Below are 15,949 nucleotides of genomic sequence, written 5' to 3'. Positions count from 1 at the left end.
GTTTTGAGTGCTGAATGGTTACGCCCGCAGGGCAGGAGTAAGGTTACTTTACATACTGCACTTACAGCTCCCTTTACCACTGGGGTATAAAATGGATTTAAATGAGAAAGAGGGGAACAGAGGGGTGAAGGCAGAGGGGTGGAGGGTGGGAGGACTCCCTTTGTGTAACAGGAGGTCTGCTGCTGCTCTGGCATGGCTATGGAGATGGTGGAGCGGGGTCAATCTCCCTGCTCTCCCTCCCTCTGTCCTTTTACTATAGGCTGGCTGCTCTGTCTCTCCTCCTCATCTCTCCCTCCCTCCATCCCTTCCTCCCTATTAGCATAGCAGCTGCCTGATACAGGGCGTAGGGTGGAGAATGGCCAGGTTGCTGTGTGCATATGTGTGTGAGGGTGTTTTGCAGAGGGGCGGGAGGCGAATTGGGTGGGGGGAGCCCAGTCAATGGCGGCCCGTCTGGCTGGTGAATAGTAGCTAAAGCAGGCCCCCATGAGTTAGACAAAGAAGTAAGAAGGGAGGGGATAGGGTCGGGGTGTGTGAGGGAGATGGAGGGAGGAGGGAGGGGTGGAAGAATGAGGCAGTGAATGGAGAGCCTTGTCACTGGAGCTATGGAAAGAAGCACAGAATGAACTGGAAGAATGAAAGAAAAGTTCAAAAAGGAGCGGAGGGCAAGGAAAAGACCAGCCTGACCACCTGTCTCTCTCCCTCACTCTCTCTCACTTCTTTTACTCCACTTCTTACTCACAGGCAGACTTTGGCGAGGGTGGGGGAGTCCACTGGTTGAGTTTAGCGACAGGCGTGTTTTTGTTTTGAGAAAGAAAGTGCGGTATCAGCAGGATTTAAAGCTCACTGTCATCTGTGACTCTGCGCTGATTTCCTTGCATGTGGGCCGTGGTTCAAAGAATTGTGTGCTATAAAAGATATTCTCTCTCTCTCTCTCTCTCTCTCTCTCTATATATATATATATATATATATATATATATATATATATATATATATATAAAAATCAAAAACATCAAAAATATCACAATAATAGTTTTACAGTGGATGAAAATATGATAATGGTTACAAGTAAGAATAGCTGAGATGGAAGCAATCAATAAGCAATCTTATCACCAAGCCTACTTGTTAGAGAAATACCCATCCAGGCTGAATACAGTATCTACAGAGTATCTCTGTATGCTGAGTCCTTCCTCCAAACAGCAGACACATTAAGAAACTAAGGGGTATCTACAAACACGCATCTGCATATGAATATCTAGAATCTATCTTTAAAAGACATTTTTGTAGCTTCCCCTGGAGTCCTAGTCCTGATGCATGCAAGTAAACAGTCTGTGTGGAGACCAAAGAGATTTCACTTTTTAAAAATTATTTTAAACTTGTAGCTGTAAAGAAGGTACAGCCCAAAAAAACTGTCTGACAGACCAAAAATAGAGCAAACGGTAGGGTGAATCAGTTTTTTACATCATCAATTTGAGAAAAAAACATATCTGTATATAAAAGATGGATATAAACATGACTTTGTCCCATTTTTAGGCATCCACTCTAGCATTATGGCTGTTGTGCAGGTTTTTGGAGCCTGGGGTGATAATATTTGGATGCAAGGGTAAAGGCTTGGGTATAATTTCTTTATCCGCAAGTTCACTGGGATCCACTCCGGTTTGAGTGATGCCAATTTTCATCTTTTTCTTTTTTTTGACCTCGCGTACTTGTCTATGCAGAACTTAAGACTATGGTGCACCAAGTACATCACAGTAAGTGGAAGATATCAAAGAAGCATAACAGTAATGGTTACTCAGCCATCAGGTCTCCAGCTATTTCAGGGTCGAGCTGCCTATTTATAAACTGTCCATTTAAAATTGTGTTTAAAAAGTTTCTTTTTGTGTGCAGAGAGTCACATTCCTTGTTTGTGTGCACAAACTTGGCCAAGTAAAATTGATGCTGATTATGCATAGAGCAAGAAGTCAATTTGTTGTCACAGGGTAGACAACAAGAAATTAAGTTGCAACATGTTGTGTTGTCTGATTCAAGATGGTGGAAACACTATTAAACATTTTAATGCGTTTGTCTTTGTATGGCTGTCATCGCTCGACAGTCACACAGGGCTGAGTTATTGTGCTCCTGCAGTAACTCTTAAAAGTTCCTCATATGTGTTCTCAACCTAATTATACAACAGGTTTCATTCAGAGAAGCCCTTTGTTGTACATTACTACCCAATCAGAGAGCAATCAAGCCTGTATCAGTGTATTCTGAGGAAGTCAGAAGTTCTCGTGTACACTGTACACATGTTGAACATGTGCTGATTAAACAAAACAAAAAAAGAGGAATTTATCATTGCAAAACCAGTCAAATGGCATTTTACATGTATCACAAGATGTTCAGTTAATCTTGCGTGTTTCAGATTAAGTGCATCGCTTCAAATGAGGGGTGGAAGCATAGATATGAATATTTTATGAGCCTCTGAACAATGGGCTTTTGAATAGCGATGGCAAATAATCACCCAGATGCACTTTTGCAGCTGCTATAACATCACCCCACCAGCTTTTAACACTGTCTCCTCTATGTGTTTCATACAAAAACTATACAAGCAAAAGGACACAAGGCTGTCCTTTTTTTTTTCTTTACCACTGTGGCCTGTTTATTTTTTAGTGAAGCAATTTTAATGTGATTCCCCTATGTTTTCTGGACTTCCAGTTATTCCCTCGACAATTTATCCATCACAATTTCCCTCTCTGCCTTCTCTGCAAAAATTCCTCCAAAAATCTGTTGTCTGGCTCACTAATGCAAGCTTCTCCATGCAATGACCAAGATGAGCAAGGAAAGCCAAGGCACATGAAGAACCTATTAGGGGGCCTAGCAGCCAGCATCAACGCTGGGAGGCCAGCCAACTCAGTGTGTGAACAATGGGAACGCAGCTCAACAAAAACATCCTGCAGAAGTGAGAGACTGAGAGGGAGGGAGGCAGGGACTTGGGGAGAAATGTGCAAGCGAGCAGCAGGCGAGATAACACACTCTGCCTGCCATGGGATCACAACAGAGAAGGGCTGGTGTCTAGAGGAACTCAAATACATCAGATCAGTGCTGAAACTTTGAGCTGAGGTCATTTATGGTTCAGCTGCGGTGCAGACACAGATTTTAACAGTTGCTTCAACAATGGCACAAAGTTGTCAGTAAAAAGCTTATAACACTACTGCTTTTTTTTCCTCTCAGAATTGCAACTCTAAGACCACAACCGTTATTTCGAACACATGGGAAACCCTTTTTACTCAAACGTTCACAGTTGAAGCTGGTCAACACCCAGAAAATGTTGCAATACGAACAGGTCTGACATGTTGAAAAACGTATCGTTGCCTCTGTTTTCCCACCAACCGCTTTACAGCCATGCAATATCAGTTGCGAGTCATCATTTCTAAGAAAGATGTTGATGTTGATGTGACTCACTCAAACACTCAAATGAACAGGAGAAAAAACAGATTTTGCATTTTAACCAATGCTGACATGAAATGAAGCACACATGCAAAAAAGAAAAACTGAAATAGAAATCAGAGCATAATGCACACACTAATACACTCTTTCATAACCATTTTGCTTGTAAAAGAGACAACATATCAGAATAGCACAGTTCCCCCTTTTACACTTATGGCCAATTCATTTTTAAGCCCATTTCATGCAACATTATTTTGAACACAAGCTGCAAGAAAATCACAAAAAAGATGCAAAATGCCTCAACAAAGTGGATGATTTTGAAGCAAGTCGGACTTCTTGGAAGTCGTCTTACTTCTTAGAAGTCTAACTCCACAATTAGTTTTGCTTTGAAGAAGATAATTTGATAGGGAGTATAAATAGTGAGTAAGAGACTGTTAAGTAAGGTAAAACAAACACACACAAAAGTCCTGGTTGTTAGCAGAGAGCTGAAGTGTGGTGCAAAGCCTGGGTCTTAATCATTAGGAAGAGAGCATACGAGAAGAGTGTGTTGGAAACGTTTTTGTGTGTGGGGGTAACATAAAACCATCTCTCCCACAACACACACAGGGGAGGGGACCCTTCTTTAAACTGAGCCTACCCACAATGCACTGGGCTCCTTTATCCCGGCAGTGAAAGGATGAGGCCAGATGAATGACAAAAAGAGAGAATGGGCATCTGGGTTGGGCCCTGTTTGGAAGACAGGGAGGGAAAGAGGGAGAGAGAGAGAGAGAGAGAGAGAGAGCAGTGTGGGGGTGAGGGAGGTGTTTCCCAAACCAATCTTTTCAATGAAAAATGTGAAGAGAGGGGGGCGCGGGTAGCTTTTGCTTGGGACATAAGGAAGAAATGTATGCATACACAGCGGATTTTAAGTTTAATGATTTCTTTACTGGCTTGTACACAAACGTACAAAAATAATACAGCACTCATCTCCACATGACATGATGTCATCATCACAGTGTTACAAATGTTCAAAAATAAAAGAATACAAACAAACACACGAAAAAACTCCAAAATCAGACATGATGATGGAACATCTGCATCACACATGAAAAATCAACCGTTTCCTCCTGCTTGCAATGAAGCAAGACCAGAAACACAAGTTGGCCCAAAGAAGTCAGCACTCTTTCATTCTTTTTTCTCTTTCTTTTTTCTCCTTTTTTTTTCCTTTTTTGTTTTTTTATAGAAAAAAAATCATCTCAATGTGTACACCAATCCGGCAGCAGGCTCCTTACGTCATAAATGTTATGACCATAGCGAGCCAAATAACTGCACAACCGTGCAATTCTTTATTATGTTACAATGATCTTACCATCAAATGTATTATTCCCCTTTCAAACAAAATCAGGAAGACAGCACTTCAGAAAAGAAAGTGCCCCAAGATATCATCATCTTCAGCATCGATATATATATCCATATGTATATATACATACACCCAATCACAGAGATACACACGTCTTTGTTGAAAAACATCATGTTTTTTCCACAAAGTAATACACACATTAGGACATCATCACCTGGAGCATATATTTATACAATAGTATTTTGTTGTGTCTGCTTTTTTTTTCTATTCAGAAAAAAAATTAAATGTTGACACATAAAAGCCAACTTTTCAACAACAGTCATCAGTGCAATATTCAAACAAAAGAGAAAAAAAAATCAAGTTTAAGACAAGCGATGCATATTTCATTTGTTGCCTGATACCAATCTATACCTTAATGTAGTTGAACTATTGTTTCGGTTAATTATCGGTTGTTCCAGGTTGAAAATGGGACACGTGCCTCATGAGAAGACACACACAACACGCACACACACAAACATAAACACATACACCTTAACGGGAAAACACACTCGTGCACACCTTCTCAAGAGCTTCTCATGAGGTCAGCCAGTGCTGCTGTGAAAATTCTGTTGGCCATTTGAGCAGTAGGCATTTTTTTTTTCTAAAAACAAACAAAAAATAATAATAATAAAATAACAACATCAACATTAACGAGAAAAGAAACATACAAGCAGCATCGTTACAAATGTTAGGGTGCCATGACTTTCAAAATGCAGCAGGCAAATTTATGAGACCTAATTTTCCTTTTCTGTGAAATCCTGCAATAGTCATGTGTTGTTGATCATTTTTAAGTCTTCATCGTCCAACAGTATTAGGGTCCTGCTCAGTAGTAGTAACTATTCCAAAGCCTTGGCTCTTGCAGTTACCCCATACGAACACTGGGGGCGCTCAAGACTCCGATTTTGTGCAATAAAACTCCCTGCATTTATAAGTCATGCGATACAATTCCATTTTTTGTATGACTAAAAAAAAGAGAGAAAATAAATGGAACTAAAACAACCATACAGGCTGATAAGGACACAGAGAGAGAGAGCAAAGTGGAGTATTATAGGGGAGACATGCAACAATGGCTCTGTGTGTGTGTGTGTGTGTGTGTGTGTGTGTGTGTGTGTGTGTGTGTGTGTGTGTGTGTGTGTGTGTGTGTGTGTGTGTGTGTGTGTGTGTGTGTGTGTGTGTAAAGACAGACAGAACCACAGACTCTCTTGCAGAAAAGGCAAAATGATGTTTTGCTTGTCAGCACTGGTTTGGTTGTAGTGTGAAAACTGTCCCGAAGGAGGATGCAAAAATGGGTTCATTGCATCTTCTTTACTGAAGTCCATCTGGCTGTGAGGTTACTTTAGCAGACACAAACAGCCCATCGGCATGCGGATGATCACAGACTCCAAACAAGGCGGTGGTGAGGAAAAACAGAACGACTTGAGAATACTTTACAGACGAGGTAGCTGGGAAAAGGCAACCAAACAGAGTCACTTTAATGGGAGGATGAGAAAGTCCACTCCGAAGGGGTCGACAGCCTATAACTGGAGGGTGGGGGTATCTAGAACTGTGGCCAGTAGGATGAGGGTGGCAGGTCTTACCTCCACACGGGACAGTTTACACAAAAAAGTCTGAAGCAGCTTGAGTCACCCATTATATCCTTACACAATACAGATCGTTTTTAAGAAGAACCACAAAATATTTAAAAATGCATCTTCTCAATGTACCTTCATAAATTAAAAAAAAAACCCAGCCTGCTTTCACAGTGATGACTAGGATGTTAATAAAATACTGAAAGGAGATTATAAAGTGAAATTAAATGCGTCTTTTTTTATACAAAGCGAAAGCAGCGGTTTTTAGTAACACAATGACCATTGGCAAAGTGGTCGCACTGGCCTGAAAAATTGGACGCCAGCATGGCAAGATCTGCTTGCAGAGCGCTCTCATCGCTCTTTTCCTTAAAAAAAAAGAAAAAAAAGAAACAGAAACAAAGTAAAGCTATTGTGTACAGTACTTCACAACAATTATGAAGTCAGTTGTTGTTACATAATGATTACACATCTGAAAATGTGTTGGATAGCCATAATGCCGCTCTTTGAGTTAAAAAAAAAAGAATGAAGAAGAATCACTAAAATTTATTAAAGAAAATAAGACCTCTGGTAACCAACAGAGGGCAACCCTTCTTCTCTTGTTCATGTGTCTTCCCTTTCAGATATTCCAGCATGCAGCCATAAAGCATCAAGTGCCTGTTTCATATAAAATAACTTAAAAAGGGGGTTTTACAGAACAATGAGGAGCAACAGGTCAAATCTGCGCTCCCACAAAGAAACTATTCAAGGGACAGGGAAAAAAACTGGGCCATCTGCTCTCTGGAGTCCAAACACACACATGCGATACACAGAGACTTGATTTCTTTTATAGTGGACGACACGATCTAATACGAACATTCAAGAGGAAAGCTTTAGTACCAACAAACTCACGGAAATGGGTTTCTTTTGTTAAAAGATTCGTGTTGAGGCGCTGTGTATGAACCATGCGGTGCTTCACTCGGGAGTGCAGAGAGGACCCCGTTTGGTTTACAGTGAGGAAAGATTATTGTGCAGGCCTATTTTTATCTCCTTTTTTATATGATTTGGCACAACTATGTAAATAATGGCAGTTTTTGTTTTTTTGTTGTTGTTTTTTGTTTGTTTTATTGGTTTTTTTGTTTTATTTATTTATTTATTTTTGCTTTTACAAGAGCCTGGCTTTCCCGTGTGTTGTGTTGCAGTTTTATATTTAAATTGTAGTTGATTTGTTTGCTTGTTTGTTTTAATTTTTCTACTTTTTCCTTTTTTCTTTTTTACCTGACAGCAGAGTCTGATCACCGGGCGCCAGAGGAATACTTGGCCTTGGTGATGAGGTATAGCACAATGTCTTGGTGGCCCCCGAAAGCGGCGATGTGTAAAGCGCTCCACCCTTCCCGGTTGGCCAGTCTGATATCTGCACCAAATTTCACCAGCAGTTTTACCAGCTCCAGGTTTCCGTCAATTACTGACTGATGGAGGGCCGTCTGTCCTTCCGGCCCGAAGGAGTTGACGTTGAACTCGCAGTTTGTCATGTTCTGCAGCAAAGAGTGCAGCTCCTTGGTGTTGCCCTTCTTAACCGCCTCCTGGAAAACCCTTTGCGGCGCGGAGCAAGTTGACACATCCGCCTGGCTCATGGTTGCAACTCGCTGGAGGGTGGGGAACAAGTAATCCTGCCTGGACTCTAAAGCTGATAATGATCGTCTTCTCCCTGTTGAGCGTCTCTGGTCTGGTAGCAATGCCACAGTTACACTGGATTATAACCAGCTAAGGCACTTTAAAGTAGCCCACTAAAACGGAAAAAGGTCACTTTATATATATGTGTGTACATATATCCCAAAAAGGACAAGAGAGAAAATGGCACACTTGGTGTGTAAATATTTGAGAGATCATAAATCCCCTAGAAAATAGAAGGGTGCTCTCAAGTGATCCAGGGGACTTTAGAATATAGTTCCCCTTCTGTAGCAGCAGTAGCAGCAGCAGGTAGCCTGCACAGGGGGATGGAGAAGAGATGGACCTCCGACTTTACTTGGGAAAACTGGAAGTATGGCCACTATCTCCACAGAGCAGCCTCCTGTGTGTTGGATCCCCGTCGGTTTTCCTTGAACGGTTCGATCTGTTCCCTGGCTATATGTCGCTTCTCATGTGGCCAGGGTGTCTGGGAAAGACAAAAAAGGACAAGAGGAGCCCACATGAATCCAGAATCCTCACCAACAGAGTGCGAGAGACCCTACATTCCGCCACATCCAAGAATGAGTGCGCGGAACCACCGTGCGCACACGTTTACGCACGGGTACACTGGTTGAATTTTACCGCTAAACATGTGAGAACTGTAATCCGCTGCAGATTTGGGACTTACCTGTGACAGATAGACGGGTCCCTAGCGACGCAAACGATAGAAATCCACCGAGTGGCGCGATCTGTGTCCTCCTTGCGGTCCGTGTGAGTCTCTGCCCTCCGCTGCGCTCTGAGAGAATATTTTACGCGTCCTTCATTTGCATGACAATACCTTCCCAAAGAATCAACTGTGGAGGAATGGGTGGAGATCCGGGGAGGTTATAGGCTGCCGATTCGGTTTGAGGGAGGGTCCTGTGAATCTGTAGGGAGGGGGCGTGGTATTCCGAGGGGGAGCCAAATGTTGCTGCAAAGTATTAAACAAGGCGCCCGCAGCAATCCTACGGTGATCTCTATATCCGATCTCCTGCAGCCCACCCCGTGAAGCGGACTGAAAGTCACAGACACGGTGCTGCCAGCGCTGTAAACTGCTGAGAAATCGGGCACGCTGTAAAAGGTCCACCACTGGATTGTCGTCGGCAGGAACTTGCGACAAAAAGTCAGTCAGGTGTCAGTGACAGCGTGTTGGACACTGAAGGGAATTGACAAGTGTTGCTCGGTGAAAGTTGATCATTAATTGCTGCTCGATGAAAATTGTTACTAAGAAACAACATCAAATGAGTCTTAATCGCAAAAAAATATCTCAAAGAATGGAGTGTCTATTACATTTACCTTCATATTAATTTTCTTTCGAATTTCAAAGGAGGTGAAATCTCTGGAAAGGCGATAGAATTTCACTTCTTATCATGGATCGAGGATTGTATAAGTTAAATGGGGTTTTTTGTTTTTTTGTTTTTTGTTTTTTTTTTAAATCTCAGTTAAGTGAATCTATATTGAATCTGGGGAAAAAAACTGGCATCACTTCTTGTGAATTTGGGGGTTTTAAGCGTCCAAATAATGACAATTATTCCGTAGAGGGAGTGGATTACGGCTATGTGTTGATTTTGGTGTTCCAACTTTCTCCGGAGTGTGGGACTCCACACAAACGCCTCAGTTAATTTGTGGATAAATGTGAAATACAACAAAGAAAGAAGATGAGATTCGTCCAAATGCTAGACTGAGGCACAAGGAGACATTTGTACACGCCGTTCTACCAGAAGCCGACACAAGTACGCTATATTACGTCCAAACCAAATGGCATAGAGTTAAATACAAACCCCAAACGGGTGGATTGTCGCCGTCATACCTACCGGCATAAAAACACCTCAAAGGAGGAGATTATAGGTGGCTGTTTAAATCATAAACGGCGGATATAGTCCACTTGTTTTTAAATGACTAGACTGTGAGAGTTCAGATAACAAAAGCCCCGCGCTACTTCCTTTTTGCAAGTGAAAAGAGGTGACGCTTTGCACAGACTGACACCGCCGCTCAGCTACCCCCACCACCGTGGGAACTGGGCGCCTGTGAGTGTGTGTGTGGCGCAGAGAAAAAGGTGTCGATAGATATCCCACTAACTGACAGAAACACGGCTCGGCACAAATAAATAAGCGTTACGGTGACACAGATGGTTAGATAAACGCAGAGACGGAGAGAATGGGTTATGTAGAAACCGCACCAGGTAGGCTACCTGCAGCTCAGCTTCCTTCTCTGACCGTTTGCTCCGTTTGGCGACCCGTTCTCCGTGTCATCTGTGTAACACTTTACAAGCCGCTTTCCGCTCTGATGGTTTGGCGGCTTTCGCACTATCAGGTTTTCCCACAGTCAGAACTGTACATTTGGCGCACGTCTGTGGCTCTATCTGCATGCATGAGCGTGCTATTGTGGGTCGGAGCGGCAGTCCGTGGGAGAGACAGCAACAGAGGTCCCACAGATGAAGCCCCAGACTTGCTCAGTTTAATCTAAAGGAGACGACTACACAGCGATTCTTGGGAAAGGCGGCTGATTATTAGGTGCATACAGACGTTCCTCTCCCTTTTAAGCTGACCGGAGGGTGTCCTTTAAAATCATGAATGAGGCACCTGAGGGTCACAGTTTAGTAGCCACAGATAACCACAGAGTAGTGCTTTCAGTTAGCCTACACGGCTGCACATACCACATTAACTGCTTCCATTAGTGCAAACCGGCTTTTAACGCCGGCATGATGCACAGTATGGATATGAAACAGGCTAATATTTTATTGGGTTTAGTTACACGATTAAGGGATCGTGTAGTTAGGCATAAGAGAACATTCTTGCACTGAACATGTAAGAAAATATGTCCCTTTTTTTTTTTATCAATATAGGTAAAGCTGACTTTGCAGCATATTCTGGAAGCAACTCAGAAAGGACTTCTAGGCCACTCTCTTCTATGTTTATGGATATGGAGATACCTGACTTTCAGTCACGCTCAAATGACAGCAAAAACGAGCTAATTTCATCTACTCAGAATGTCTTTGGGGACATGTGCAGGTGACTATTTGTGCGCCTTTTTTTTTACCTCCTACAAGTGGTCCACAGCTGCAAATGCTCCAAAACAAAGCCAGCTCTGAGTCACCCATATGTGGTGTATTCAAACGTGGTGAATAACCAAGTCAAGTCGATGATGTAGGCTGCAATAACAGACGTGTGTTCCCCTTCGCTGTCTCCGTATATGACTGAATTAGTCAGTGAGGGTACATATGGCCGTTTGCGGAGCAAATCTATCCCATCAGATTGAGGGGAAATTTAGATTGTGGGTTGTTTTTCAAATTATAAATTAAGAAAAATACAAGTGTTGGTTTAATTGTTTCCTATTTGTGTTTTTGCTGTGCAAAGACTTAACCCAAACTACAAAAGGCTTGTGCCAATTAACCAGAACGTTTGGATAAAGTTGTCCGTCACTTGCAAAGGTATAATTATATCTTGGAAAACGCTCTATTGCATAATTCCTGAATTGTGAAGAATTTATGTATTTGTTTGTTTTCCTCATTTTACATTTAGTGCGCAAAATGTTTGCACATTACTGTACATGTGTGCATTTTTTTCCTCAGATTACTGAAGGGTGAAAAACAATTTCTGGAAAATCAAGAACATCTGTCCGCTATCAGAGCTTTTGCTGCAATGCGTCTGGACACTTGGAAAACATTTGCAGAGACTACAGGAGCCAAAAGTTTTCCATTGGATGAGTTTCTCCCCGAAGACCCTCCCCAACACATGCACTTCTCTCTTGAATCTTTCGTGGTAATGTGTGCCTGGGAAGTTGCCAGAGTAAGTTGAGATAAAATACTTGTGATTCCCCCCCCCCACACAGTTTCTCGCGTTCAGTTAATATGACGTCAGGTAAAACAACTAAATAAATAACTAAAAATTTAAAAACTTTTTGTTAGGTGGTTTTTTTTTTGGTGGGGGGCACAGCTATGAAGAGCGGTCGGCTGGGCACGGAGGGTGCAATGAGGCCAGCTTTCCTAGAACTCCTAAATGGAAAACAGTTGCATTGAGATAATGCAAGCCTGTTCTGGTTTTGTTTGTGCAGCCATGTCTTTGCTCTGCTTTCGTGCGATGATAAACAAGATAACACCCCCCTCCCCGAAATACAGAGAGGCTTAAGTGCTGCACCGCAAAAGGAGCAACGAAGACCTCGTAGCTGCGCGGTGCCCGAGTTTGGCGCCGACGCCGGGGCAGCAATGGGCCAGACGAGCCGGGAGGAGTCTCTCCTCTGGGTTCCATGTTGCAGAAGAGCCCAAACGGGGAAATCACACAACAGGAGGGAACATAAATCTAAATTTAGTTGGGGGGTTTTTAAACATAATTTCTTTTTTAAACCTGTTTTTACATTCATACCTGAAAACATGCGTGCTTGAGTTTATGAGAATAGAGAGAGAGAGAGAGACAGAGACAGAGAGAGCGAGAGGGGTGACGTTTTACCGGGAGGGGAGGGCCTTCTGCATCCAATTCATTCCGGGCACCACGTGTCCTCAGAGCGTGGGAAAGAGGCGAGCTTTTCTTCCCAGCAAAGAAAGAGCAAGGATCAAATAACACGGTGCTGCAGCAGAAACCTCGCGCTCTGCAGAGGCAGGGGCTGCGACCACCCGGACAAGGACGGGACAGCACACACCGGGTTTATTTGGAAGTTAGGGTGTCTGCTTCAGTCATACCAATAAAATACACCTCGGGGAAGATTAATGTTACTGTAGTTATTGCACAGGCTGCTTGGCGACAAGCCAACAAATGCTTGGACTCCAGGAGGCTCGAGAAGAAGAGGTCATATTATTATCGTTTTAAACTACACCATTGCCAGCATAGCGGTCTCGTTCAGCAGCACTTGATTGTGGATCTTTTTCGAAACTGTTAACACGTCACAGAGGTGGATTAATCCAGCTTCCTCTGGAGAAGGTCTCACGCAGCATCAGCTATGCGTTTATCACGAGCCCTTTCCCCCCACACCTTAAAGTGTAGTTTTACATGATTTATTAGAGCTGGTTTCCATATGTGAAAACGCATAAAATGCTCAGATGATATTTTCATTTCGCTTTTCATCAGTATTGCACTGTTCTTGGGAACTAGACTTTCAAATTAATTTTCATGTTGCAATTTTTCTGTAGCTTGAACAGGTCCAGACCTTCCCATATATACACCACCAATAAAACCTCTATGAGAAAGCAGTACAAAAACTGATAAAAAAAAAAACAGCTCTTTCAAACGTACCTATTAAATTCCTGCTATTAAATGCTGTTTGGCAATGTGTCAACGTGTTTTTACCTTCAGTTTAGCTTCAGGTAGCTTCCACAGAGTATTTTTAAGCTTACTTTTTAAAAATTAAATTTCACTTTTGACTTTACCTCGTGGATAATTTGTTTTAAGATGCTCAGAAAAATAGAATAAATTAACAGTGACAACAAATACTTGACACAAAGTCCCTTCTTAGACGTCCCAGATTTCGTAACACATGCACTAAAAGGTGCACAGGCTTCTTGTTTTGACAAATGTGACCAAATTAACAAATTAAGTCTAGTTTTATCTTCAATCTAAAATGATTTCTTTCATGTAGTTTTTGGTTTAGTTTTAGTTAACTATATTAACTTTCTTCCATAAGATTCACCCATAGGACACAGAGGAGGGAGATTCTGATGTGGACCAGCATCTCACCCAGCACTCACAACAATGAATGGTTAACTTCCCACTCACTGCCATAGACACCCACTTTGGTAACATTCTTCAGAAGTGACGGCACTTATAATGTCCCTACAGATGACTGCATTAGGGATGGTGTAGGATTACTTGCTGCAACAAAAGCCCTAAGCCTACATTTTTGCACAGGCCTTTAAAGTCATGTAGCTGGTCTGTTATTCACACATGAAAAGCTAAAGTGTCAATTTTCTCTAAATTATGTGAATCTTTTCGCCTTTATCTGATTGGACAGTGAAGATTTTTCAAACAGGAAATATGGTGGAAGATATGTAGCAAAGGCGTCTAGGTCAGAATCAAACCTGCACTTGTGCATTGAGCCTTGCAGCATATGGTCACCTGCTCAACCAGGTGAGCTAAACTAAATCCCCAAAAAACTGAAATTAGGGGATCTGAGAGAGGACTGTTACGGGACATCTGGTCGAGGCTTCCAAAGAAACCATCAGAAATTTTTTTAAGGTATACCTGTTAAACTGAAACTATCTAATCAGCCAATCACATGGCAGCAACTCAGTGCATTTAGGGATGGAGACGATCAGGATGACACACTGAAGGTCAAACCAAGCATCAGAATGGGGAAGAAAAGCAATTTAAGCGACTCTGAATGTGGTTTTGTTAGTGCCAGACGGGTTAGCCTGAGTATTTCAGAAAAATGCTGACCTACTTGGATTTTCCCACATAACCATCTCTAGGATTTCCAGAGAAGGGTAAAAAAATAAAAAGAGAAAATACAAAGTGACTGTGAGTTCTCTGAGCAAAAAGGCCTTTTTGGTATCAGAGGTCAGAAGGAGAATGACCAAACTGCATTGAGCTGATAGAAAGGCACATCCAAAGTATGCAGAAGAGCATCTCCACATGAAGCAGATGGTCTACAGCAGCACAAGACCAGAACGGGTGCCACTCTGTAGCTAAATACAGGAAATTGAGGGTACAATTTGTATGTTCACACCAAATATGGACAACAGAAGACTGGAAAAACTTTGGCTGATGAGTTTCAATTTCTGCTGAGGCATTCGGATGGTAGGGTCAGAATTTGGTGTAAACAGCATGCAAGCACGGGTCCATCCCGCCTTGTATGAACTGGTAATGTTCAGGGGGTATTTCTGTCACACTTTGGGCTCATTAGTACCAACTGACTGTGGTTTAAATGTCACATCTGAGTATTGCTGTTGGCCATGATCACAGTGTACTCATCATCTTGTGCACTTTTTCTAGCACATTAACATGTCCAAAAGCTCAAATTGGTCTCTTGAACATGTCAATGAGTTCACGGTATTCAGATGGCCTCCAGAGTCACCAGATCCTCAATCCAAGCACCTTTAGGATGTGATGCTTTCGCATAGAGCAAAATCTCCATGGAATTCCAGCACCTTGTAGAATCCATGTCACGAACAATTAAGACAGTTCTGAAAGTCGAAAGGGGTCCAATCCAAAACTAGAAAGGTGTTCCTAATAAAGTGTCTCATGAGTATATTTCCAGCATTTGTTGCAGTTAAATTTAGGCTGCTGAGCTCGCTGAAAACTCCCAGCATGTCAAGTCCTAGGAGTTTCAACTAACACAAATTTAACACTTTACATCTGAAAGCTCAGCGTGGTTACTCATGGCATGATAAACCAAGCTATAGCGCGCATGTTCTGGAGCATCAAGTTTCATCCTGAGATACCAACCTCCAACTTTTCTTCTGCAGCTGTCGTTGTTCCTGAAAACACATTTACCTCAGTGATTCACAGTACGGCCCGTCTTTGAAAATTACTGTCAGTAAAATTAAGAGCACATCTGGCTATAGTTAGGGATTCTTAGATTGTATGACTGTAAAAAGACTAACTAAGCCTTCTGGTGTAGCTTCATGTACTTTCCTCAGCAAAAAAACATCAGAAAATCTTTAATTGCAGTTTCCAAAACCTATTTGAACATTTTGGGAGATCTAATTGTCTGGAATCACACAAATTCACAGTGGGAAGGAGTATGAGAAAATGTGAGGGGATTCTGCTGGTATGTGCCGGGTTACTCTGTGACCCCACTAAAAAACGAAACAAAAAAAAAACCCCAACACACATGCTACACCTGACAGACACGACTAAAGCTCGGATAATCCCATCAATCTGTCCACCCTCAGTCCTTCACCATCTGCTTTGTGAATTTAGAAACATATTGAAAACAAAAACATCTGGTGAAAGTAAACAACTGCAAATTC

At 42.2% G+C, this 15,949-nt stretch overlaps 1 protein-coding gene across 1 annotated transcript; it reads right to left on the bottom strand.

Moving 5' to 3' along the window:
- Positions 1–5,875: 5,875 nt before the first annotated feature.
- On the bottom strand, positions 5,876–8,123 carry nrarpa (NOTCH regulated ankyrin repeat protein a). Its single transcript, XM_026174113.2, has one exon. It carries the CDS (start codon positions 7,974–7,976, stop codon positions 7,638–7,640), a length of 339 nt encoding a protein of 112 aa, XP_026029898.1. The 5' UTR covers positions 7,977–8,123; the 3' UTR covers positions 5,876–7,637.
- Positions 8,124–15,949: the final 7,826 nt, after the last annotated feature.

This window comes from Astatotilapia calliptera, chromosome 7 (assembly GCF_964374335.1).
Source record: "Astatotilapia calliptera chromosome 7, fAstCal68.1, whole genome shotgun sequence".
NCBI classification, from domain to species: domain Eukaryota; kingdom Metazoa; phylum Chordata; class Actinopteri; order Cichliformes; family Cichlidae; genus Astatotilapia; species Astatotilapia calliptera.
Note: the sequence above shows the minus strand (reverse complement) of the source record. Positions and strands in the feature narration are given on the sequence as shown.